The sequence below is a fragment of the Podarcis filfolensis genome (assembly GCF_964270895.1).
Source record: "Podarcis filfolensis genome assembly, chromosome: 14".
In the NCBI taxonomy this organism is placed as follows: Eukaryota; Metazoa; Chordata; class Lepidosauria; order Squamata; family Lacertidae; genus Podarcis; species Podarcis filfolensis.
In genome coordinates, this window is record NC_139616.1 from 14,778,063 (window position 1) to 14,803,186 (window position 25,124).

At 45.6% G+C, this 25,124-nt stretch overlaps 1 protein-coding gene and 1 long non-coding RNA gene across 4 annotated transcripts in view; both read left to right on the forward strand.

The window, feature by feature from the left end:
* Positions 1-3,599: 3,599 nt before the first annotated feature.
* TM6SF1 (transmembrane 6 superfamily member 1) overlaps positions 3,600-25,124 on the forward strand; it is a 28,208-nt gene continuing 6,683 nt past the window's right edge. Inside the window, exons 1-8 of one of the 3 annotated variants that reach the window (XM_083586907.1) lie at positions 3,600-4,144; positions 11,036-11,139; positions 13,114-13,211; positions 15,865-15,968; positions 16,437-16,519; positions 17,855-17,976; positions 22,859-22,963; positions 24,406-24,498. In XM_083586907.1, coding sequence (XP_083443033.1) covers positions 4,053-4,144; positions 11,036-11,139; positions 13,114-13,211; positions 15,865-15,968; positions 16,437-16,519; positions 17,855-17,976; positions 22,859-22,963; positions 24,406-24,498 — 801 coding nt within the window. In that variant the 5' untranslated portion in view covers positions 3,600-4,052. Of the gene's footprint in view, positions 4,145-11,035; positions 11,140-13,113; positions 13,822-14,192; positions 15,969-16,436; positions 16,520-17,854; positions 17,977-22,858; positions 22,964-24,405; positions 24,499-25,124 lie in introns of all 3 variants that reach the window. The other 2 variants (XM_083586909.1, XM_083586908.1) reach the window with 2 other exon arrangements.
* Positions 11,146-12,479, forward strand: LOC310749847. The gene is made up of 2 exons (XR_014541846.1): positions 11,146-11,772; positions 11,896-12,479. It is a non-coding gene; the product is annotated as an uncharacterized lncRNA (long non-coding RNA).

Genomic DNA, 25,124 nt, shown 5'->3' on the forward strand with positions numbered 1-25,124 from the left:
CCAATCAATTGCTTTCTGAGTAAGTAGCAATTGTACTGTAGGCTTGAAGCCCCATCTGCAGCAATTATAAAACACAACGAAGGCTCGTAAGCAGCTGGCACAAAGACTCATATGCCAAGAAACAACATCAAACATGAAAACTCTTGATATAAAGCTGGCAAGGCAGACCTCAGGAGTGAAGCTACCTGGGCATCCCTAGGCCCTTCGCTTTTTCTCAGCCTAACCTACCTTACAGGGTTGTTGTAATGACAAACTGGGGGAGGAGAAGTCATACCCTCCAACATTTCTCCGATGACAATAGGGACGTCCCATTCCATAATGATAATGTTACTATTTATACCCCACACATCTTATTGGGTTGCCCCAGCCACTCTGGGCAGCTTCCAACCTATATAAAAACATAATAAAACATTAAACTATTTTTTTAAACTTTCCTATACAGGATTGCCTTCGGACACCTTGGGGATTGGATAACCCCATACCCTCCAACCATCCAATAAAAATAGGGACATCCTAAGGAAAAGCGGGACATTCTGGGATCAAATCAGAAACCGGGGATGGCTTCTCTAAATCAGAGACGTCCCTGAAAAATAGGGACACTTGGAGGGTCTGAGAAGTATGCCACCTTTGGCTCTGGGGGGAAGCAGGATGAGAATGTAATAGTAACCATAACAAATCTTGAGAGCAGTAAAGGTAAAGGGACCCCTGACCATTAGGTCCAGTATTGGCCGACTCTGGGGTTGCGGCGCTCATCTCGCTTTATTGGCCGAGGGAGCTGGTGTACAGCTTCCGGGTACAGTACCGGAGCGGTACCTATTTATCTACTTGCAGGTCGGCGGTTCGAATCCCTGCGTCGGGGTGAGCTCCCGTTGCTCGGTCCCTGCTCCTGCCAACCTAGCAGTTCGAAAGCACATCAAAGTTCAAGTAGATAAATAGGTACCGCTCCAGCAGGAAGGTAAACGGCGTTTCCGTGCGCTGCTCTGGTTTGCCAGAAGCGGCTTAGTCATGCTGGCCACATGATCCGGAAGCTGTACGCCGGCTCCCTTGACCAATAAAGTGAGATGAGCACCACAACCCCAGAGTCAGTCACAACTGGTCAGGGGTCCCTTTACCTTTACCTTTACCTTTACCTTCCATGGATTTAATTTCTGCTGTTCCAACTGACCAGCTTCCAACTGCATAAAGCTGAAATTGCATATGTTACATGTGGGTAGGCTGTGATCATACTGTACATACAAGCCTCCCATCCATTTTTTGGATCTAGTTTCAACTCAGGCTTACTTAAGCAAAACTATTCTACAAGGGTAGCTGGGATAGTCTAACCAAAACCAGCAGAGGGTGTTGTGGTAGCAAAAATAATAATAATAATAATAAAATCCTCCTATAACAATGCGTTTGTATGTTTATTCAAGAGCAATGGTCCAGCACCTTTTTTTTCTTTAAAAATGTTTAGGGGTACTCTCATTTTGACTCAAGAAAATCAACATTCTATAGTTCAAATCAGGAAAAATAAACAGAGTAAATAGACAAAAGTACAAAGATTCAAAAAATGTTTAGGGGTATGCATCTCCCCAGAAAAAAAGCACTGCAATGGTCCAATCCTATATGCATACCCAGAAGAAAGCCACACAGAGTTCATTGTACAGGCTTGCAGCCTTACTCTGTTCAATGGAGCTTGCAATCCTGTGCACTTTCTGCAGAAGTAGTTCCATGAATGCAGAGTCAGTAACGCACAGCATTGTGCTGCAATTGGTCTACTGCGGCATAAGCAGCCATGGATACAAGTTAAGTCCACATCCTATGTGGACTCATGTCACACAAGCAAATTAATCTCAACAAGTGTAGATGACAGCAGGAGAAGCACAAAGGGGGAAGTCAGCCTGGGAACCACACACACCAGTTCATAAATAATAGGGGTGAAAATAAATAAATAAATAAATAAATAAATAAATAAATAAATAAATAAATAAAGGGGGTGGGGGGGTGGGGGCTAGACGGACCATTGTAAAATGAGCCCATCCCCTGACTTAGCCAAATCAAGTCACCAGGAGATTGTGGTAACTGTAAGGAAAAATAAATATAAAAAATGAATGTAAAAGGTGCCCTGGCAGAATCAGGCCAGTTGCACATCTGGTCAAGCATCCTGCCCACACAGGAGAGGCATCTGGTTGCCTCGACAAAACAATAAATTCTGTGCTCCCCTAGAGACCTGGAATGGGGCAAGGCAGCATCACAGGCAGCCAGCTAGAAGCCACCAACACACAGTTTCACCACTGGGTGCAAACTTGAATATTGGGGGAGGCCAGGTAAACCTGCCCCTGCATAATCACAAGACATGGCACACACACCAATGGAATAGCAATGCCCAACAACTGGGGAGGAGCCCCTTCAAATATTTTATTGGGGGGCTAAGGGACCTCAGCCTTAGAAGCCCCATTGCATGCAATGGCTTCCTTCTGAGTAAGACGGGCATTTAGGATTTGACCCTGCAGATCTTTTAGTCTCCAAGGTGCTACTGCAGGTGGGGACATAGGAGCCAACTCCTAGGAGCTGAGGTCCCTTCGGCCCCCCAATAAAATATTTGAGCGACCCCCCCAATGTTGATGGGCATTAACATTCAAAGGTTGCATCATGTGATGGATTATGCAGCCCCCTCATATTTTATTCAAGTTGGCACCCATGATGTTTATCACCTTTTTGGCTCCTATGCAGGGCTGGATTTAGGTTTGATGAGGCCCTAAGCTACTGTAGGTAATGGGGCCCTTTATATGCCCAGCTGTCCTTTGTCAACAACAAATTGTCCCTGTTTTTTTGTGTTGAATATATGCTATATGGTAATTTATGGACCTAAAGGTAAAGGTAAAGGGACCCCTGACCATTAGGTCCAGTCGTGGCCGACTCTGGGGTTGCGGCACTCATCTCGCTTTATTGGCCGAGGGAGCCGGCGTACAGCTTCCGGGTCATGTGGCCAGCATGACTAAGCCGCTTCTGGCAAACCAGAGCAGCACACGGAAACGCTGTTTACCTTCCTGCTGGAGCGGTACCTATTTATCTACTTGCACTTTGACGTGCTTTCGAACTGCTAGGTTGGCAGGAGCTGGGACCGAGCAGCGGGAGCTCACCCCGTCAGTGGCGTAGCGTGGGGGGTGCAGGGGGGGCCGGCCGCACCGGGCGCAACATCTGGGGTTAGGGCAAATCCACGGGTTAGGGGGTGCAAATCCACGGGTTAGGGGGCGCAAATCCACGGGTTAGGGGGCGCAAGTTACTTGCCTTGCCCCGGGTACTGACAACCCACGCTACGCCACTGCACCCCGTCGCAGGTATTCGAACCGCTGACCAAGTCCTAGGCCCTGTGGTTTAACCCACAGCGCCACCCGCGTTCCAATTCATGGACCTAATAGGTATCTAAAGCCATTTGCAGATAACAAAATATGTATTTTATCAAAATAATTGTTGATCTGAAATACAATTAAGAAGAATATTAACATTGGAAATGTACATCCAGTTTTCCCCCCTCTTTAAATTTTTTGGGGGCTTCCAAAAGAGTGGGGTCCTAAGCTATAGCTTGTTTAGCTGTAAATCTGGCTCTGCTCCTATGCATGCGCCAAGTGACGATCCCCCGGGCCCGGCTCGCTTTTGCCTCCGCCGAAGCGTGCAGAGGAGCGAGAGGAGGAGGAGGCGGAGCGGCGGCCGCGGGCTGATCCCTCCGACGGCAGCCCAGCCCCGGCGCAGTACAAGAAGCGAGCGCCAAGGCGGCGGGCGGGCTGCGCAGAATAAGCGGCGCGCAAGCGGGCTGGAGCGCAGGTCCGCTGGGCGCTCGTTTGGCGGCGCGGCGCGGCGGGCGGAGTCCTTTTCTGCAGCAGCGGCGCTCTTAGGCTCGGCTGGCCGGGCGCCGCCTTCGCCTCGGCAGCAGCTCTCCGGCGCGTATGGCGCTTCCCGGCGCTCCGCGGAGGAGCCCACGGAACCAGGGCGCTATGCCGGGCGCGGAGCCTCGCTGAGTCCCCTGCGCGGCGCCCCGGGAGAGGCAGGGAAAGGAGCGAGCCAGCCCCGGGATGAGCGCCTCGGCTGCCACGGGCGTCTTCGTGTTGTCCCTCTCGGCCATTCCCGTCACTTACCTCTTCAACGCCTTGGCTGCCAGCGGCGGGTGAGCGAAAGCTGGGCGGTCGCGTTCCCACGTGCGCCGCCGCCCGCGTTCTGGTGGCGGGTTCGCGTGTACGTGTGAACGCGGTCTGGGAGGCAGAGGAGCGGGAGAGAGCTCCGGGAATGGTGGGCGCGGGCAGACAGGGGCGGTGAAGCGAACTTTGTTCCACACAGGCTAGAGTTCCGGAAAAGAATATATTGGGGTGGGGGGAGGTAGGGGGTGGAGAAAACTGCTTGTTTTTTGGGGGGGCATTTCCCCCTCTCGACCCACCCAAGTTGCCATCTGTAGAAGCAATGGAAGCTGAGGGCCTCTGCCTGCTATGGAGAAACTGTATTGCGACTTGCTGGGATGTCTTGAGCGATCCAGCTGCATGCTTTCTGTCCCAAACAGATAGCGCCTGCTTATGAGTAAATGCGTGCAGGGGATCGGGCTGAATGGGCTTGCCCAGCTTATATCAGTGTATAACTTGAATGTAGAACTTCCATCCGCTTCAATTGTAAGTTGAGGTTTCTTCCAGCACCCATTGTATTCATGAGTCAGAGACTGAGTAGCATGGCAGAGGAATCGCTGGTGCCTTTAAGGTCCCCTTCTGCACATCAGGCAGGACATACTCAGAATGTCATTAAGGCTGCAGTTCCAACTCCCTTGGCTTGAGAGCAAGTCCCATGGAGTTCTGTAGGGCTTAGCAGATGTGGCTAGGGTTGCACTGTGAATCAGCCAAATCCTGGCTCCCTGATTACCATAGCAGCATGATACAATGTGTGTGGTGTACACACATTTACCTGTTTAGGTGTACACAAAAATAGCTTATGTGTGTACGTCTAAAATATATATGTATTGAGTGAAGAGGTCATATTCCACATGCGTGAGAGTATCGCAGTAAAAATGCCTTTCTCTCTTTTTTTGCTGTTTGCACTTAATGCAGTTTGGAACGCATTTTTATTATTATTCTGCTGAGAGGTTTATAGGAAGGCAAATCTAAATGTGCATTAGAATTGTTAATGTGCTTGATGTGATCGTACATTCACCTGGGTCAAGTGTGCTGTTGCCGTAGAATGTTACACCAGCGTCTGCACCAGTGTGGTGAAGGTGTGCAGAACTTTGCATTAACTGGAGTGCTGCAGCCTTAACAGCTTCTTCCAGTGAAGTCCTACACACACCTAACCTGCTTTTTGAGTGTTCAGAACTTTTTGGGTGTTAATGAAGCTGTAAGGGAGGACAGCCGTTGGAAGAGAGGAAGCTGCCTTATACTGAATCAGACTGCTGGTCCCTCTAGCTCAGAACTGTCCTCACTGACAGGTCTCCAAGGCTTAAGCCAGAGGACATTCCCAGCCCTACCTAGAGATTGAACCCAGGACCTTCCATGTGCAAAGAAGATGCTCTGCTGCTGACCTATTGCCCTCCATACTTAGCTAACAAATGTCCTGAAAGAGCTACATTGGCTCCCAGTATGTTTCCGAGCACAATTCAAAGTGTTGGTGCTTTGAAGCCCTAAATGGCCTCGGTCCAGTATACCTAAAGGAGCATCTCCACTCCCATCATCCAGCCCGGACACTGAGGTCCAGCCCCAAGGGCCTTCTGGCGGTTCCCTCACTGCGAGAAGCGAAGTTACAAGGAACTAGGCAGAGGGCCTTCTCGGTAGTGGCGCCCGCCCTGTGGAACACCCTTCCACCAGATGTCAAGGAAATAAACAACTATCTGACTTTTAGAAGACATCTGAAGGCAGTCCTGTTTAGGGAAGTTTTAATGTTTGATCTTTTATCGTGTTTTTAATATTCTGTTGGGAGCTGCCCAGAGTGGGTGGGGAAACCCAGCATGATGGGCGGGTATAAATAAATAATAATTATTATTATTATTATTATTATTATTATTATGGCCATAGAACATAGGAAATCAGAACCATTGGTGCATCTAGATCTCCACACTAAATGGCAATGGTTCTCTGGGGTTTCAGACAGCTCTGCCTGGAGATGTGGGAGTCTGAAACTGGGACCTCCTGTCTGCAAAACAGATGCCATTCATTAATAATAATAATAATAATAATAATAATAATAATAATAATAATTTATTTATATCCCACCCTCCCCAGCCGAAGCCGGGCTCAGAGCGGCTAACAATAGTAAACTACCCCATACAGTGGTACCTCGGGTTATAAATACTTCGGGTTACATGTTTTCAGTTTGCGGACCACGGGAAACCCGGAAGTACCGGAAAGGGTTACTTCTGGGTTTCACCGCTTGTGCATGCGCAGAAGTGCCAAATCGCATCACGTGCATGCACAGATGCAGCACTGCAGGTTACGAACGCTGTGGGTTGCGGACGTGCCTCCGTCACGGATTACGTCCGCAACCCGAGGTTCCACTGTATTGCAGATGAGAGGCTGAGTGATGGTGGTATAACTTGGACTATCACTATCTGCAACCTGAGCCTGTGATTTCCTTGGCTTTTGTTGCAAACATAGCCAAGAGTTGGCCCCATGGAATGGAATGAGACCTACTTCTGCCTGAATGTGCACAGGCCTGTGTTTGTAGCTGTCGTACCAGCTACTATAGGTCATCTACGATTCCTGGCCATTAACTGAAGGCCCACCATTGTCTTTGGTAGAAATGGCTGTGAACTCATAAAGTCCCGTGTCGGAAGTTTGAAACTACTTTCCTGCATTTGATCTCCCATTAACGGAATTCAGATGTGCGCTAATGGCACAGGGAGGCTCAGTGGTGCCTCGGGTATCTGCGAAAACAATCACAAGCACCTGCGTTTTTAAAAAGGCGATATCCTTTATTGCCAACGCATATTGAGAAATTATCTCAAGTGATAATGTTTTTTAACAATTAAAATGTGGAAGAAATATATTCTCTGAACCCAGAGAAGAAGAAGCTGAAGCTGATGTTCTTAGTAGCCAGCTGGAAAACATCCTTTCTTACTGGTGTGTAATTCTTCTTGACCCACTTCAAAATTATGACTGAGGCGGCAATCCTAAACCCACTTACCTGGGAGTGAGTCTCATCAAATTGTGTAGGGCTTACTTCTGAGGAGATATGTTTAGAATGCTGCTGCAAGTCTGAAATTCTGTATACACTTCCCTGGGAATAAGTTCATCTGAATTCAGTGGGGATTACTTCTGAGTAGACATGTATAAAATAGATACGTGCGTATCCAGTGCTGTTTTTTCTGGGGGGGACGCAAGGGTACGCATACCCCTAAACATTTTGCGAATCTTCGTACTTTTGTCCATTTACTGTATTTATTTTTCCCAATTTGAACTATAAAATGTGATTTTCTTGAGCCAAAATGAGAGTACCCCATAAGTTTTCTTTTAGAAAAAAAGCACTGCGTATCTATTGAACACATACACTCAGAAGTAGGACCTATTGAATTCAGTGGGGCTAAGTTCTACCACCACTGTTGGAGGCAGTATCCTTCTGCCACTTACTGCGGATCACAAGTGGGGAGTATTCTCAGGAAAGTAGGTGAAATATTGCAGCCAAGTGGTTAGTATTCCCATTGCAGATGACACCAAACTGGGAGGGGTGGCTAACACCCCAGAGGACAGGATCACACTTCAAAACGACCTTGACAGATTAGAGAACTGGGCCAAAACAAACAAGATGAATTTTAACAGGGAGAAATGTAAAGTATTGCACTTGGGCAAAAAAAATGAGAGGCACAAATACAAGATGGGTGACACCTGGCTTGAGAGCAGTACATGTGAAAAGGATCTAGGAGTCTTGGTTGACCACAAACTTGACATGAGCCAACAGTGTGACGCGGCAGCTAAAAAAGCCAATGCAATTCTGGGCTGCATCAATAGGAGTATAGCATCTAGATCAAGGGAAGTAATAGTGCCACTGTATTCTGCTCTGGTCAGTACTGGAGTACTGTGTCCTGGAGTACTGTGTCCAGTTCTGGGCACCACAGTTCAAGAAGGACACTGACAAACTGGAACGTGTCCAGAGGAGGGCAACCAAAATGGTCAAAGGCCTGGAAACGATGCCTTATGAGGAACGGCTAAGGGAGCTGGGCATGTTTAGCTTGGAGAAGAGGAGGTTAAGGGGTGATATGATAGCCATGTTCAAATATATAAAAGGATGTCACATAGAGGAGGGAGAAAGGTTGTTTTCTGCTGCTCCAGAGAAGCGGACACGGAGCAATGGATCCAAACTACAAGAAAGAAGATTCCACCTAAACATTAGGAAGAACTTCCTGACAGTAAGAGCTGTTCGACAGTGGAATTTGCTGCCAAGGAGTGTGGTGGAGTCTCCTTCTTTGGAGGTCTTTAAGCAGAGGCTTGACAACCATATGTCAGGAGTGCTCTGATGGTGTTTCCTGTTTGGCAGGGGGTTGGACTCGATGGCCCTTGTGGTCTCTTCCAACTCTATGATTCTATGATTCTATGATTCTATGATTCTATGATTCTATGATTCTATGATTCTATGAAAGTGGGTGAAATATTGCAGCCTTACTTGGGAATGAGCCCCATTAAACCCTGCTGAGTAAATATGCATAGGGTTGTGCCATAAAGGCATGCAGTGTGTTCAGACCCTCTAGGGGAAAATAACCCTCCTTTTCCTCCTTCCACAGTTTATTTTCCTGCACAGCTATTTGATCCCTCTTGCCTGCTTCCTCTCTGTGTGAAAACATCTTGACTGTATGTTTTCAGCCTTCCTAGATATTACAGATTCATGTGCATTAGAGACATCAATTTCAGTGGAGCCGTCAGAGGAGGGCCGAGTGGGCAAGCGGCGGAGAGATCCATTGGCTGCTTGCATAATCTGTGCTGGTATTTTTAGAAGCTGCGCTCCGCTGCCTGCAAGGGACATTGTGTGTAGAGAGAGAGGAACAACAATAGCTACCAGCTGCCTTCTCAAAAGGAAGAGCCAGGGGTTTCATTTATCAAAAGAAAACTGCCAGTGCCATGGCATGTTTTGAGGGCAAAGGCCTTCCGAGCTGGAAAGCTATGGGAGAAGGGCTGTAGCTAAGTGGTAGAGAATCCGCTTTGCATGCAGGAGGTCACAGGTTCAAATCCTGGCATCTTCAGGCAGGGCTGTGAAAGGCCCTCTGTCTAAAAATATGGAGAGCCACTGCCAGTCAGGTCAGGGTAGACAATGCTGAGCTAGGAGGAAGCAGTGGTCTGACATGGTATAAGGCAGGTTCCAATATTTAATTGAAATCAGCCCTGTGTTCCATGCCACGAGAATGTGAATCTTTCTTTATATTTATAAAAGGACCACAGCTCAGTGGCAGAGCCCATTCTTTGCATGCAGAAGGTTCAAGGTTTAATCCCTGGCATCGCCAGGTAGGGCTAGGAACGACCCTTGCTTGAAAGTTTGCAGAGCAGCTGCCAGCCAGTGTGGGCAGTATTGAGCTGGGTGCACTAATGGTCTGCTTTTGGCATAAGGCAGCTTCCTATGTTCTTTAACCTCAGATAACCTCAGCCTAATCCTTTATATCCCTGCCTGATCACCAAGACCTTTGAGAGAGTCTCTATAGGTGGTACATCGTGCTTCAGATATACAACTCGTAACTACCAGAAGCCACATATTCATTGTACAGTGGTACCTCGGGTTACATACGCTTCAGGTTACAGACTCCGCTAACCCAGAAATAGTGCTTCAGGTTAAGAACTTTGCTTCAGGATGAGAACAGAAATTGTGCTCTGGTGGTGCAGCGGCAGCAGGAGGCCCCGTTAGCTAAAGTGGTGGTTCAAGTTAAGAGCAGTTTCAGGTTAAGAACAGACCTCCGGAACGAATTAAGTACTTAATCCGAGGTACCACTGTAGGGGGTCTGAGCCTGTGGGACCCCCTCCCAACTGAGATTAGACAGGCACCCTCCTTGCTGAACTTTGACGCATGACTAAGACCAGTAACGTAAGCAAAGGCAGATGTTGTTATAGTTTCTCTTGCTAAAGACTATGGGGTCAAGTAGCAGGGCTCACACTCTGTTTTTATGACGGATTGCGGTAGATACTCGTATTTCCTTGATATGTGCAAAGTGTTCCGTCAAAGTGGAAAGGGTTTTGTTTTTGCGTAACTATCCGCTTTTGAAACGGTGTTCTGTACATAAGGATCTGCAATTTGGAAACGACTTCTTTCGATGAGCTGACCAAAGAGCGTTACAAAGTTTAGTTTGCGCTAATGATGGTTTGGTGCACTGCTGACAAACTATAGCTTATGTAATTATGTAGCGAAATGTTTGCTTGCAACCAAGCCAGTGAAATGTAACAACTAAATCGAACAGAATAAGGCTGCTCCCTCCTTTCTGAAGACATGATTGCTTGTGTGATTAAAAAAAAAAAAGGAAGTGAGATACAAAGTGTGTTTCCAAATGAGGTCTGAGAAATTCTTAACCGCAGAATGCTAACCTGCATTTGCAGAAAGGAAGAATGCAAAATCAAGCAAACCTTCAAAGCAGTTTCTTACTTTGTTATTATGTGTTAAAGCAGCAATATAATTGAATCTTGACAATGGAGAGAATGCCCTCGTTTCTAGGGCTTAAAAGACAAACATGGGCTCGTTGTGTTTGCATTTTGTGCTGGGGAAGATCAGTAGCAATGCTTAAGCTGCCTTGCAGGGATGTTTATTCGCTATTGCCTGTTTATGGTATTGGACTGGATGAGGTCCAATAAACTGAAACTCAATCCAGAGAAGACAGACACTGCTAGTAGGTAGTTCCTCTGCCTGGAAAAATGGTGCCAAACCAGTTCTGGATAGGGAGGCACAGGTGGAATGCCTTCGACCAGCTAGTCACCCACCAATGCCCCCTTTAGACGAGGATGATCTGGCTTCGGTAGTTGATGCTCAGAGATCGAGTTGTGTGCAACAGTATGCCATTTGCTTGATACAGTTGAGGAACCATTGAGATGATAGACTTCTCCTCTGGTTTTAATCTCTGCAGCTCCTGGGTCACTGTTGCAGTTGGATTGTTGATTCTGTTCTTAGTGGGTCTAGCAGCCCGATTCCTGGTGAAAAGAAAACCGCCCCGAGACCCACTGTTCTATGGTATGTATTGGTACCCTGCAACAGGCGTATCTCTAAGGGTAGAGTGTGGCTTTTACTAAGGTTTAATGCAGGGGTAGGCAACCTAAGGCCCGGGGGCCGGATGTGGCCCATTAGCCTTCTCAATCCGTCCCGCGGATGGTCTGGGAATCAGCATATTTTTACATCAGTAGAATGTGTCCTTTTATTTAAAATGCATCTCTGGGTTATTTGTGGGGCCTGCATGGTGTTTTTACATGAGTAGAATGTGTGCTTTTATTTAAAATGCACCTCTGGGTTATTTGTGGGGCATAGGAATTTGTTCATTTTTTTTTCCAAAATATAGTCCGGCCCACCACTTGGTCTGAGGGATGGTGGACCAGCCCATGGCTGAAAAAGGTTGCTGACCCCTGGTTTAATGAGAAATTATGGTTTCCCACTGTAAGAACAAATTGCCTTGAGCAGTGGGGTTATGTGCTCCCTGCCATTCTCTTTTTGTGCCCGCAAGAAGGAGAACGAAAACTTCTGGTTTCAATTTTAAAGCTAACCACACTAGCCTGTGATGTCTGAATTTGGGGAATTGTGATTTGAGGTTAAGGCAGAATCTGGCTGTGGTTTCAAGACCTGGATTGTTTAGATCAGTGGTTTTCAACCAGTGTGCCGTGGCATCCCTAGGGTGCCGCAGGCAACACTGGTCTCCATTCCTCTTTCCTCTCCCCCTCCTCTGATGCCCTCTCGCATCTCTGTCTCCCAAAGGCTTTGCACAGCTGTTTGTTGCAGCAGCCCTGGCTATGAGCTCCACAGGTGAATGGTGCCTCTGGGGCTGGCCAGGGGGTGTTGGTTGCCAGGAACTGAGGCAGCCTCGGAGTAAGCAAGCAAGTGGGTGAGGGAGCCCAGCCAGCCAGTCCACCAACACTTGCTGTTGGGAATGGACAGACAAGTCCTAGGCCTCTGTGGGGCAGTGTGAGCAGGCATCTCTCTTTGGGGCTTGGGGGGCAGCTCAGAGACCAGGCATGGCAGTGGCAGCCCCAAGGAGAGGGTAGGGGAGGCTGAGGGAACCCTCCACAAGGGAGGGTGTTTGAAAAGGGATGGGGGCCGCCAGCTCTGCAGGCAAGGGGTGCCATAACTGGGCTCCTGAGCCCCACAGGGGTGCCACAGAAATAATGTAGTTTTGTGGACTCAAAAAGTTTGAAAACCTCTGGTTCAGATAGTTGCAAGGATGGGAAACTTGCGCCCTTCGGATGTTTTTGTTGGACTCCAACTCCCATCAGCCCCAGCCAACAGGGCCAGTGGTCAGGGATTATGAGAGCTGTAGTCTGCGACATCAGGAAGACCACAGGTGTTCCATCTGTGCTTTAAACAAACCAACAAACAAACAGTCCCTGAGTCCTGATCACAGGGAACTGTGGTTAATTTAAGATCAAAAGCTTCTCTGACTTTAAGAGTGGCTGGGGAAACCCAGCCAGATGGGCGGGGTATAAATAATAAATTATTATTATTATTATTATTATTATTATTATTATTATTATTATTATTACTACTACTACTACTACAAGAAGTTACAGGGAACTAGGCAGAGGGCCTTCTCAGTAGTGGCACCCTCCCTGTGGAATGCCCTCCCACCAGATGTCAAAGAGAAAAATAACTGCCGAACTTTTAGAAGACATCTGAAGGCAGCCTTGTTTAGGGAAGCTTTTAATGTTTAATAGGTTATTGTATTTTAGTGTTTTGTTGGAAGCCGCCCAGAGTGGCTGGGGAAACCCAGCCGGATGGGCGGGGTATAAATAAATTATTATTATTATTATTATTATTATTATTATTATTATTATTATTAGGGCATGGGGAGGAGTTGGGAGTGTATGAGTTTGAGGCTCATGGTGGGGAAGGCCAGCCTGGCTTATGCTACCCTGGCTGTCTAGCTGAGCTTGACATTAGGAAAAAGACACTCATACAAATTAATGTGTTTATATTCCTCCTCCTCCTCTTGAACTGCCGCAGTCTATGCCGTGTTTGCTTTCACCAGCATCGTGAACTTGATCATTGGGCTTGAGCATGACGGAATCATCGATGGATTCATGACCCATTACTTGAAAGAGGTAGGTGATGATCTCAAGGTAGGAGCCGCTTGGCGGATGACTGGAGGGTGGTGAAGGCTGCATGAGCCTTTATGGACGCCAACAAAGGCTGCTTTTAGTTCCTCCTAAAATCTCCACGTCCTCCCTGAGTTCTGGAGAACTTAAAAGCTTGCTTCCTCTTTTGTGATATTTTCGTTCTCGGCAGCGCTTGGGTGCCGTTCCTCCACAACAACCAAGACTTTTCTTTTTTTACTTGCAAGGCTTCAGAGCAGAGGTGGCGAACCCCAGGCCAAATGTGGCCCTCCTGGCATCCCTGTCTGGCCCTCAGGGATCTCCCCAGCCCACAGTCCTCCCTGGCTCCTGCTCTGCACTCTCCTCAAGTGCTTCTGCTTGGCTAGAATTTCCTCTTCATTCCATTTCATCTCACTTTTAATTTGTATACCGCCTTTCTATACTACGGTACACACCAAAATAGACGGCAAAGATCGCCCACGTAACAATCTGATCCGATACAAAAAGTCACAGTAACTTAAACATAAACAACTTATAAAATAAACAACAAAGCAATTTTCAATAACCCATTAGAATATAATAGTAAACAGTAAAATTAAATATTAGCAAATAATAAATAGCTTACACTTATAGGTAAAGGTAAAGGGACCCCTGACCATTAGGTCCAGTCGTGGCCGACTCTGGGGTTGCGGCGCTCATCTCGCTTTACTGGCCGAGGGAGCCAGCGTACAGCTTCCGGGTCATGTGGCCAGCATGACTAAGCCGCTTCTGGCGAACCAGAGCAGCGCATGGAAACACCATTTACCTTCCCGCCAGAGCGGTACCTGTTTATCTACTTGCACTTTGAGGTGCTTTTGAACTGCTAGGTTGGCAGGAGCAGGGACCGAGCAAAGGGAGCTCATCCCGTTGCAGGGATTCGAACCACCGACCTTCTGATCGGCAAGTCCTAGGCTCTGTGTTTTAACCTACAGCGCCACCCGCGTCCCATAGCTTACACTTATAAATTACCGTAAAGAATTACTAAACTGTTAATAAAAATAACGGCAAGTCACAATGCATAAATTGCTGCAAGACATACAAAAACCCATGTAAAAGGATCAAATCGAGAAACAAGGACACACAACTTAATAGTATTATTTTTTAAAAAACTTATTATGGTCTGGGAAAGGCTCCTAGGGCTGGAGGATAGGGCAAGGCAGGTGGAAAAAGGCATTGCATGATGAAAAGCAGAAAATCTCTCTTGCGTGTCTTGATTATTTTGTGTGGCTGGAATGTACCCTACTATACTGAAGGGAATGTGGTCCTTGACTTGAAAAGCTTCCCTACCCCCCAACTCCAGATTGCTGAAGGAAGCTTCATCCTGATATATTTATTTCTGGATTTCAAAGAATTGCTGGTTGCCCTTCAGCAGATTCCAGAGGCGGTGAACCGCAAGTACAAATAATGAATCATTTATATCACAACACACTAAAATCCGGCCTCATGTTGCCACAACGCGGCTGCATCGGTCCTTTTAGAGATATTGCCCTATTTTGGATTCTGGGTTTTGTTTTCCTCAAGGACCAGCATGGCTACTTTTATTTTTTTTAACATTGTCTTGTTTCTCATCTACTTCAGGCTCAGAAGCAGGTTCAGGATTGCAGCCTTAGAGCCATGCGAGATGTGGTATGAGCAGCCACACTTAGGAGTGTCAGCAGTTTTGAAAAACACGCAAACACGCAATGTCTGAACTTGTATCAGGACCACAGCATTGCGGGATGGACAGACCATTTCCCCTGCTCTACCACTTTATGCCATTTACAGCTATTAATTTGTTTGCGGCATTTGTTTGCCGCCACACAAAGTTCTCTGGGCAGCTCATGATAAATAACTAAAAACCAATTTAAATACAAATTATGACACAAAGGCATGAAACGCTAGAAAACAAAACCCCCAAAGATCAGAGACAGATTTCCCTGATTGAGATTGCCTCTGCTCAAAAGTTATTTGCCTTCCAGCAGAAAGCTTAGTGGTATAATTGGGGTAGGGTTATTTTGGGCAGGACATTAGTAACAAAAATGGCATGGGGGTGTTGGGGGAGAATAGTTAATCCCCCATCCAGTGTCACCCCGGCCTCTCCCTAATCCTCACTTCTTAAAAACACACACAGGTGATTCCAGTTGTAGATTTCCCATATCACACCCTGCTGATTTATTACTAGGATACTGAACTCAGCAGAATATACGGTACTTTTCCATGTATAAGACTAGAATTTTTCCTTTAATAGTTATGTTAAAAATTTGGGGTCAACTTATACACAGATAGTGTATCCCCTCATTTTCTCAATTTGGAGTCCCCCCCAAAAGGGGGCATCTTATACCTAAAGGTGTGTTATACACGGAAAAATATAGTACTTTGAATTGTGCTGTTGGACAATTAATTTCCTGCAGATTGGTCTGGTATATTTGGATTTGATCCTCACGCGGCACATTTTTCGTGATGGTTGATCTCGGATAGCAATTTTTTTACGCTGACGCTTGAAATGTGACCTCTAGAAAGAGTGCTCATATCAGGATTGGATTAATGTTACCAGCTTTGTTCCTTTCCAAAGCTGTTTTTTTATTTGTGCTGCCTCAGAAACGCTGTCTAATCTTATTTTTCACTGTGTTTTTGTTTTCCTTAGGGCGAACCTTATCTGAACACGGCCTACGGCCATGTGATCTGCTATTGGGATGGCTCAGTTCATTATCTGATGTATCTCTTGATGGTGGCAGCTATTGCATGGGAGTAAGTTGATTTAATGGTTGTGGGCAGCAAGACTGGCACAATTTACTTTTCACGGCTCTTTTCAAAATCACCTCACAGTATACTTAGCTTTACCTACAAACTGGGCATAAAATGACCTTGCCTTTTTGGGTTTTTTTTAGAAGTAGTTTAACCTTAAGCTGAAAATTCTAATCTTGGCACCTGTTTATTTATATATTTTTAAATTTCTATCCCACTTTTTTCCCAAAGAGCTCAAGGTGCTTTACTTATTTCTCCCCATGCCATTTTATCTTCACAACGACCCTGTGCGGTAGTTTAGGCTGAGAGAGAGAGTGTGACTGGCCCAAGGTCACCCAGGAAGCTTCACGGCTGAGTGGGGATTTGAACCCTGTCCTTGTCTGACTGTCTAGCCGCTCCACCATATTGTCACAATAATGTGTGCCTCCAGTTGTGAAGATGGTATATGAAAACCGGGTATTTCTGTTGCAGGGAAAGTTATCGAACTATTGGCTTATATTGGCTGGGGTCCATCATGATGAGCGTCATTGTCTTTGTGCCTGGAAACATTGTGGGTAAGGACATATCACTTAGTCCATTTTGCTTTGTGGAGAGCCACAGTTGGCCTGCTGTCAGAATTTTGATCTTGCAATAGATGCAAGAGCCAAAATGTCTCTGGTTGAATATTTTTACTGTTGCAATAACTGGAAAACTGGACATGTTCAACAGAAGCCAAACTCAAACCCATACCATTTATTTGTGCCTACACAACACTTAGGGATGCGGGTGGTGCTGTGAGTTAATCCACAGAGCCTAGGACTTGCTGATCAGAAGGTCGGCGGTTCGAATCCCCGCGACGGGGTGAGCTCCCGTTGCTCAGTCCCTGCTCCTGCCAACCTAGCAGTCCGAAAGCACGAAGTGCAAGTAGATAAATAGGTACCGCTCCAGCGAGAAGGTAAATGGCGTTTCTGTGCGCTTCTCTGGTTCGCCAGAAGCGGCTTAGTCATACTGGCCATATGACCTGGAAGCTGTACACTGGCTCCCTCGGCCAATAAAGGGAGATGAGGGCCGCAACCCCAGAGTTGGTCACGACTGGACCTAATGGTTAGGGGTCCCTTTACCTTTTTTACACAACACTTGGCATTTTATTTTGCGTATCCAAGGTGTTCATGGTGGGAATCTTACCTCTCTTTTTCCATTAGCACTTCAGCCTTGAAACAAAATTCACTTAGGGTTGTTCAGATGTTTTCAAACTGCTCTACACAGAGCAGCCTTTGCACTCCTGGGAACACAGCGCCTGGGAAAAAGTAATGCTTGCTCAAGATCATTTAAAGATATAGCCTCTGTTTCCCAGCAGCAAGTCATTTGTATGTGTGACAGCAGAAAACGCTGCAGTGTAGAAGATTGTATCGAGAGAGATGTGTGTAAACTTGCAGGCAAAGATGATGAGGTGCTTCAGTGAAGGCGTGAGCTACATGCTGAACAGGTCGATCAAGCATTAGGTGCAATGTTAATTGAGCATGGAAGAAAGCATTGGTTTATTATGATCAAAGATCAGAGGTCAACAAGGTGCAGAAAGAAGGCCTTGTAGGCTTGGCACTTTGTTTGGTCTGCGTTGGTGCAAGCATTCCATGGAAGAGATTTAACGTGGTAATGGGAAGCTGTGGTGCTGAACTCCAATTCCCACCATTCCTGACCACTGGCCATGCTGGCTAGTGTTGATGGGATTTGGAGTCCCAACAGCATCTAATGTGCAAGAGGTTCTTAAGTTGAATGAGATTTACCTCCAGGTACATGTGCACAGGATTGCACATGTGGGGTATATTTCTTGGTAGACATGCCTAGGCTAATGGTGTAAAATGCTTTATTGAAGGTCATAATTTTTAATTTTTGTGTGTTGTTTCTTGCAGGCAAGTTTGGAACCAAAATTTGCCCTGCATCTTTATTAAGTATCCCATTTATCTGTCTCCCAATATGGGCTGGTTTCAAAATCTATAATCAGCCTCCCGTGACTGGTGACTGTCCAGCCAAGGTAATATTTATGTATGAATGTGTTTGTTGTTTCAGTGATAAGAACATGCTGAGGCAAAATCTGATGAATGTCAAAATGATATCTGACGTAGGGCTGGGAACAATATATCCCAGTTGCAAAAGCAATATTTGACATGGCTCCCTTTCGCTGGCCTTTGTATTCCAGATTTTGTACTTGCCCTGGGGTGAAGATGAATCCCTCCCCCTGTACTATACTTAAAATCAAGGGTGAGGAACCTTTTCCAGCCTGAGGGCAACATTATAGCTGTCAACTTACAGATTTGAAAGCAAGGGACCAGCAGCCTCAAAAATAAGGGATCAGCAGCCAAAATAAGGGATCAACAATTACTTTGATAAAATACATATTTTGTTGCGTGCAAATGGCTTTAGATACCTATTAGGTCCATAAATTACCATACAGCATATATTCAACACAAAAAAACAGCAACAATTTGTTGTTGACAAAAGACAGCTGGAAATAGAAAGGGCCCCATTACCTTCAGTAGCTTATTTAAGGGACATCATCAATAAGGGACAGCAGCGGGACATGGCCCTGGGATAAGGGACTGTCCCGCCAAATAAGGGACGCTTGACAGCTATGGGCAACATACAACTTTTTAGGGGCTATGTGCTGTCAGAGGGTGAGGCCAGAGGCAGAAAGTGGGGGAAACAACTGATGTGACTTTTCACTATTGTACTGAAGGCCACATTCCAACCCTGCAAAAATCAAGGGTTTCTAAAGATGCATTTCTCCAGGCAAGCAAGAGGCATTTTCACCAGTGACATAGTGTTGGGATGTGTGCACAGGGGCGGTTGCCCCAGGCACAAAATTGTTAGGGGCACAAAATTTAACATCCGGTGCTGCCTCAATACAGCCGCATGCTTCCGTTGCAGGGCTCTGTTGAAAACAGGTTCTCCGTGCAAACCAGGAAGTGACCTTTCCAGACAATGGAAGAACTTTTTTCTTATCTCTGTGGCTGCGATACTCATACATACTCCAACTGTTTTGCTTCCTCCCACCCCCTCTCCGCATGGCCCTGGGTGCTGGCAACCCTCGCTATGCCACTGATGATCACAGCTCAAGAATGAAATTCATATAATCCAGAGCGCTTGAACAGGGCAAGGAACAGTGCTATTGATGGGTCTTGTTTTAGGGATGAGGTACGGCTGGGGTAGAGGCCTAAGGGCTAGGAAGGGTTTAATTTAACCTTGCCATGTGAACCTTTGCATCTGGAGCCAGTGTGGTGTAGTGGTTAAGAGCAGTAGACTCGTAATCTGGTGAACCAGGTTCGATTCTCCGCTCCTCCACATGCAGCTGCTGGGTGACCTTGAGCTACTCACACTTCTCTGAAGTCTCTCAGCCCCACTCACCTCACAGAGTGTTTGTTGTGGGGGAGGAAGGGAAAGGAGAGTGCCAGCCGCTTTGAGACTCCTTCGGGTAGTGATAAAGCGGGAAATCAAATCCAAACTCTTCTTCTTCTTCTTCTTTTAATTACGTCAGGTGAGTCCCATTTGACCATGCACCAGCCAGATGTCACTCAAATGAACCACATTTGGGGTCCATGTTTGGAGGTAGAGGGTGTCACTTGGGTGGAATCTAGACACATATAAAAAACGTTGTGAAATTGCTTTTTTTAAAAAAAGTTTTGAAAAAATATATATTGAATTTGCCATAGCTCACCATCGCCATCTAGTGTCACATCTGTTTAATGCACTTTAAAACACACTTAAAATGTTTTATTTGCAGCTGAATAGCTGAGTCCTTGGTGTAAGGAATGTTAAAATAAGTTTGCGATTTACTGGGCTGGGTTGGCCCCATCATTGGGCAGAATGAGGCAGTGGTATTAGGCGGCGGATGTGGGGGGTTAACAGTATCAGCCTTCGCCATAGCATTTCTTCTTAAGAATGCCCCTCAGTTACTCCCCCCCCCCCATTGGACACCAGAGCTATGTGTGCCACAGACTTGTCATATTCACTAAGCTAGCTTGCTGGCCTCAGGTGTGCTGGAGAATACTATCCTGCTGCCATTGTTGAAACAGGATTCAGAGGTCCTTCTCTGTGTGCCTCATCTGAGAGAGGTGCAGATCGTTGCAATGAGAGAAGGGGCCTTTTCTGTGCTGGCTCCTCATCTCCTCATGCTGTCCCCACAGAAATGCATCTGGTCCCAATAGTGTTATCTTTTCGGTGTCGGGATAAGAAAAATCCTGTTTGCCCAGGCTTATTTATTTATTTATTTATTAAAACCACTTAAAGTTGTACTGCAGTATGATTTATGGGCTGTTTGTGGAGATCACCTCTTCGTGGGGTGTGGCAGGATTTGCTCATCAATAATAATAATAATAACAATAACAACAACAACAACAACAACAACAACAACAACAACAACAATAATAAATAATTTATTATTTACACCCCACCCATCTGGCTGGGTTTCCCCAGCCACTCTGGGCGGCTTCCAACAGAATATTAAAATACAATAACCTATTAAACATTAAACATTAAAAGCTTCCCTAAACAGGGCTGCCTTCAGATGTCTTCTAAAAGTTTCATGTCGTCGTTTGGTGAAATATCTTTATGTGTGGTGTTCTATTCCGTGTATTTGTTTATAAAAGATTCAGAAACTCTTCGGTATCTATATTTTGTAAAGTTGCTTGTCGGTCTGTTATGCATTCAGATCCCTCTTAAGATACGGTAACTAAATCTTGTATGATGGTTCCTGAGATCAAGGAGCAGGTTTATGTCTCTGTGGATACAATCGGATGCCATTTTGAATCAAGATGGCAGACTGAACCTTTCAAAACTGCACTTATTTTAACCACCTATTTCAAAACTACAGATTTTGTGGGGGGGAGGTTTGAATTCCTGAGAAGTGCCGGCTTTGAGTTTGCTAGTTTTATATATTTACAAATCTGGGGGAGACTTTTTTTTTTGGTAGAAAGCAATGAATACATCATAATCTTTCTGTTTGGTTAGCCCCTGTACATGGAACAGAGTGGTGAGGCAGGTCCCCTCTTGTCTATTGCCTCACAATCAGGCAGCATAATCTACCACACATTTATTTCCTTGTCTCTCAGATAAACACTCTGTTAATACCTTCATTGTTCTGTCACCACAGTAAGACTAGTGACACTGGTCTAAATTGTGGATTTTAAAACTGCTCCTGGGAAGTTGGCTTGCTAGATGTGCTCTCTCAACAGATTTGATGGATGTGTTTTCGCTCTGCATTAAATTGAGCTTTTTAGCCAATTATCAGCAAAAGTTCAGAGTCATGTCCACAGGAGGGCTCTAAATATAGAATCCCATCATTGATTCTGAGCAACCTTTTTTTAACCCAACAGTGAAATTGCTTTTCCTGTGGGAAAGCTGAATGCTTTATTCATCGCTATGAATTATGACTTCTATGCAAGACAAGAATAGCCAAGAGAGTAGTGATAGCGGCTGTTAAAACTGCCAGGAAAGTGAAATCAGCCGAAGTGTGCTAGCAATGCATAGTCCCCAGATAAATTTTGTCAGTGCAAATCAGGGAAACTAAGACTGGAATTAGGCAAGTTTATCTGATTTCACATAGTAGGGATGGCGGACCTGGTAACCCCCTTTGTACGTTTGTTCATAATTCTTGGTTGCATTTCCATGCCGTCAAGGAGCCCTGGGCGGTTTGCAGTTTTAAAATACTTAAACCAATGAACGATATAAAATGCAGGGACAGTGGTCCTCTCAGACCAACTGAGAGCTGATGGCAAAAGTTCCCTTGCTTCTGCATTTATGAGCTTTGCATGAACATGATGGTTTGGTTTGAATTCGAGGGTCCTGTTATGGATCTCGAAGGGAACAGTTCCCTGGTCTTGGAGATAGATGATAATGAGGTAGACGTAGCTCATTTTGGGGATGGGTAACATATAAAGGTTGGCTCTTTTTTCAGCTCTCAGATGTGAGTTGTCTCTCAGCCCTTTTGTGCAAATAAGGAACTGGTCACCGGTAGCCAACTTCCCCCCTCATAAATCTTGCGTTCTTCCTCTGTGTTTATACTACAAGCGTATTTCAGTGAGGGCTTTTTTTCACTGGGCCCTGGATAACTTGCTGCCAAGTTATAAGCAAACTCTTTGTTTACACAGCAACATGCTGCTCAACACAAAAATGGTTTTCCTCAGTCTCTGCTGGTATAATTGTCCCTGCCGGGCCGCGTTTCTCTCATTTTCAAATGACTTTTCTTTCGAAAGAGCCTCATCTCTCCTGTCTCAACCCCCCTGACTAATAATAATAATAATAATAATAATAATAATAATAATATTTATACCCCACCCATCTGGGGAATCACACGGGGAATCTTGCAGTTCCACAATCAGATGGTTGGTAGATATTGGCCACAATAAGCTTGAGATTAGTAGCTGTTTGGGAGGGTGTGTGGGAGTTTTTTTAAGATGTTGTTAGATTATTTTTAAATAGTTTTAAATATATGCAGTTGTTTTCTAAATTTTATTGCTTTAGTGCTTTGATGTTTGCTGCCCTGAGTTCCTTCAGCAGGAAGGGCAAGATAATAAAAATAAGATTGAATGAATGAATGAATGAATGAATAATGAAACTCTCCCAGAAATTGTGATGCTACCACCATTATTCCAGTTGGTATCTATATTGTGTGGGGAGGGCACTGTGGCTAAGGCCATTGGCTGTTTAATCGGTTCCTCTTGTATATGTTTGTGTAGGTGTGGGTGTCTTTACCTTGCATTTGATTAAATTAGAAATTTTAAGTTCTGTCCTTGTAGTTCTCTTGTTTACCTCAGGACAGAAGTCTTAAGGTTTTTTATTGGGCCAGTTTATATGACTTTGAAATTTTTGCATGTTGTTCCATAGAATTGTTAGTGACCCCTCTGGAAATCATATTGCAGGTGATTCGGGAAGTTCAGCAGAAGAGACTTCTGAGAAGACCTCTAGATTTCCTGTTGGCTGTATATTTCGTCTTTGCAACTGGATTTTGCCTTTTTAGGGGCCTGGTAAGTTGGTTGGTTTGGTGTGAAAGAAAGCTTATTGATGTCACCTGTTTAGTTTAGAAAATATACATATAAAGAATATGGAAAAGGGGGGTGCTATACTGTCATGGAAACCAAAGAGTGAGAGTCTACACCCCACCCCATTTCTTTACCCCCAAAATCTGGAAGGTAAGTTCCCTACCCCACAGTAACTAGGCTTGGGGAAAAAACCCCAAACCCCCTTTTCCAGCCTAATGGTGGAGGGAGAGATTGTGTGCCCATGTATGGTTGTGTGTTCCTTGATGTATACATAGCTTTGTGTGTGTGGTGCCCACAAGAACAGTTTATTCAGTTTGCAAATGTGCCCATAGTTTCAAAAAGCTTGGCAGCGCCTGGCCTGATCTGTTAAGTCTGCTCCCTCTTCTCACACAGTAATCTTAGGATTGATGCCATTGCTGACTTTATGGCATTACCACCTATCCATCTCCCCCCCTCCCCTGCCACCTTTGCTTAACACCCAGCCTAGCGAAGGGTCCTGGAGAACTCAAAAGCTTGCTCATTATTGTGCAACATTTTGGTCCTGCACATCATCCTCCATGTTGCAGACGGAGGCACCAAGGCTGAACCCAAATAGGCCTCAGGCCACCTACTGAGTTCATGGCAGAGGTTAGATTTGGCCTGCAAGCAGTTTTGGGAAAGGGCTGTATTTCAGTGGTAGAGCATCTGATTTCCATCTGGAAGGTCCCTGGTTCAGTCCCCAGCATCTCCAGGTAGGGCCGTGTACATCACTCGCCTGAAACCCTGGAGAGTCACTGCCAACCAGTGCAGTCAGCAGTACGCTAAATGGGGCTTTACGTAAGGCGGTTTCCTTATGTTTCTACGAGTCATAGCCAAGTCTCTCTATTCACTCAGCTGCACTAGCGTAATGTCAATGGGATTTCTCTTTAGGTTGCCTTGGATTGCCTGGCCAAACTTTGCGGGTGGCGCCGTGGTCTAAACCACTGAGCCTCTTGGGCTTGCCGCTCAGAAGGTCGGCGGTTCGAATCCCCACGACGGGGTGAGCTCCTGTTGCTCTGTCCCAGCTCCTGCCAACCTAGCAGTTTGAAAGCACACCAGTGCACGCCTATGCCCTTTTAAAATGTGGTTTTTTGGGGGGAGGGGTATTGGGTTGCTGTTTTTATTTTTATTAGGTATTTTGTGATTTTATATCTTGATTTTATTCTGTGAACTGCCCTGAGACCCCTGGGTATAGGGCAGTATATTATTATTATTGTTGTTGTTGTTGTTGTTTGTTGATAATAATAATAATAATAAGTAAATAGGTACCACTGCGGCAGGAAGGTAAACAGTGTTTCTGTGTACTCTGGCTTCCGTCATGGTGTTCCATTGCACCAGAAGTGGTTTAGTCATGCTTGGTCCTTTACCTTTTACCTTTTTTACCTAATGTCAATGGGATTTCTCTTTAGGTTGCCTTGGATTGCCCAGCCGAACTTTGCCGACTATACAGCCAACTTCATGAGCCGTATATCAAGGATCCTGTTGCCTATCCCAAACTTCAGGTACACGTTCCAAAATAAGAAACTATGCACACTGACTGGGCCGCTCTTGGTGTAAGAGAGAGAGAGAGAGAGAGAGAGAGAGAGAGAGAGAGAGAGAGAGAGAAGGTGCTTGCAACTAGGACTCGCTTTCTGGCCCCTACCTTTATTTTTCTAGTCAAATTTATGACCTGTTCCCTTTTGAAAAGTCTTTACTGGTTTCATTGAGATTAGCCCCTTATAGCCAGAGGTTGGGCCTGCCTGTTTCCTTTGGTCAGTGCTGAACTGATGGAGATTTAAGTTCTTAAGAACCACTTTGCTGACTCAGGCTAGTCCAGCTTTCTGTTTTCAACATAAGAGAAGCTAACAAATGAGACAGGATGAAGTAGTCATCCCCTCTTGTTTCCAGCATCTAGGACTCAAAGAGGCAGGCTGCATCTCTACATGGAAGCTAATCCTCACTTCTGAACTTTTCAGTTTAGAGAGAAGGCGAATAAGAGGAGACAAGATAGAGGGGTGTAAAATTATGCATGGTGTAGAAAAAAAGAAGAAGTTTTTCTTACTTTCTCATAATAGAATCATAGAATCATAGAGTTGGAAGAGACCACAAGGGCCATCGAGTCCAACCCCCTGCCAAGCAGGAAACACCA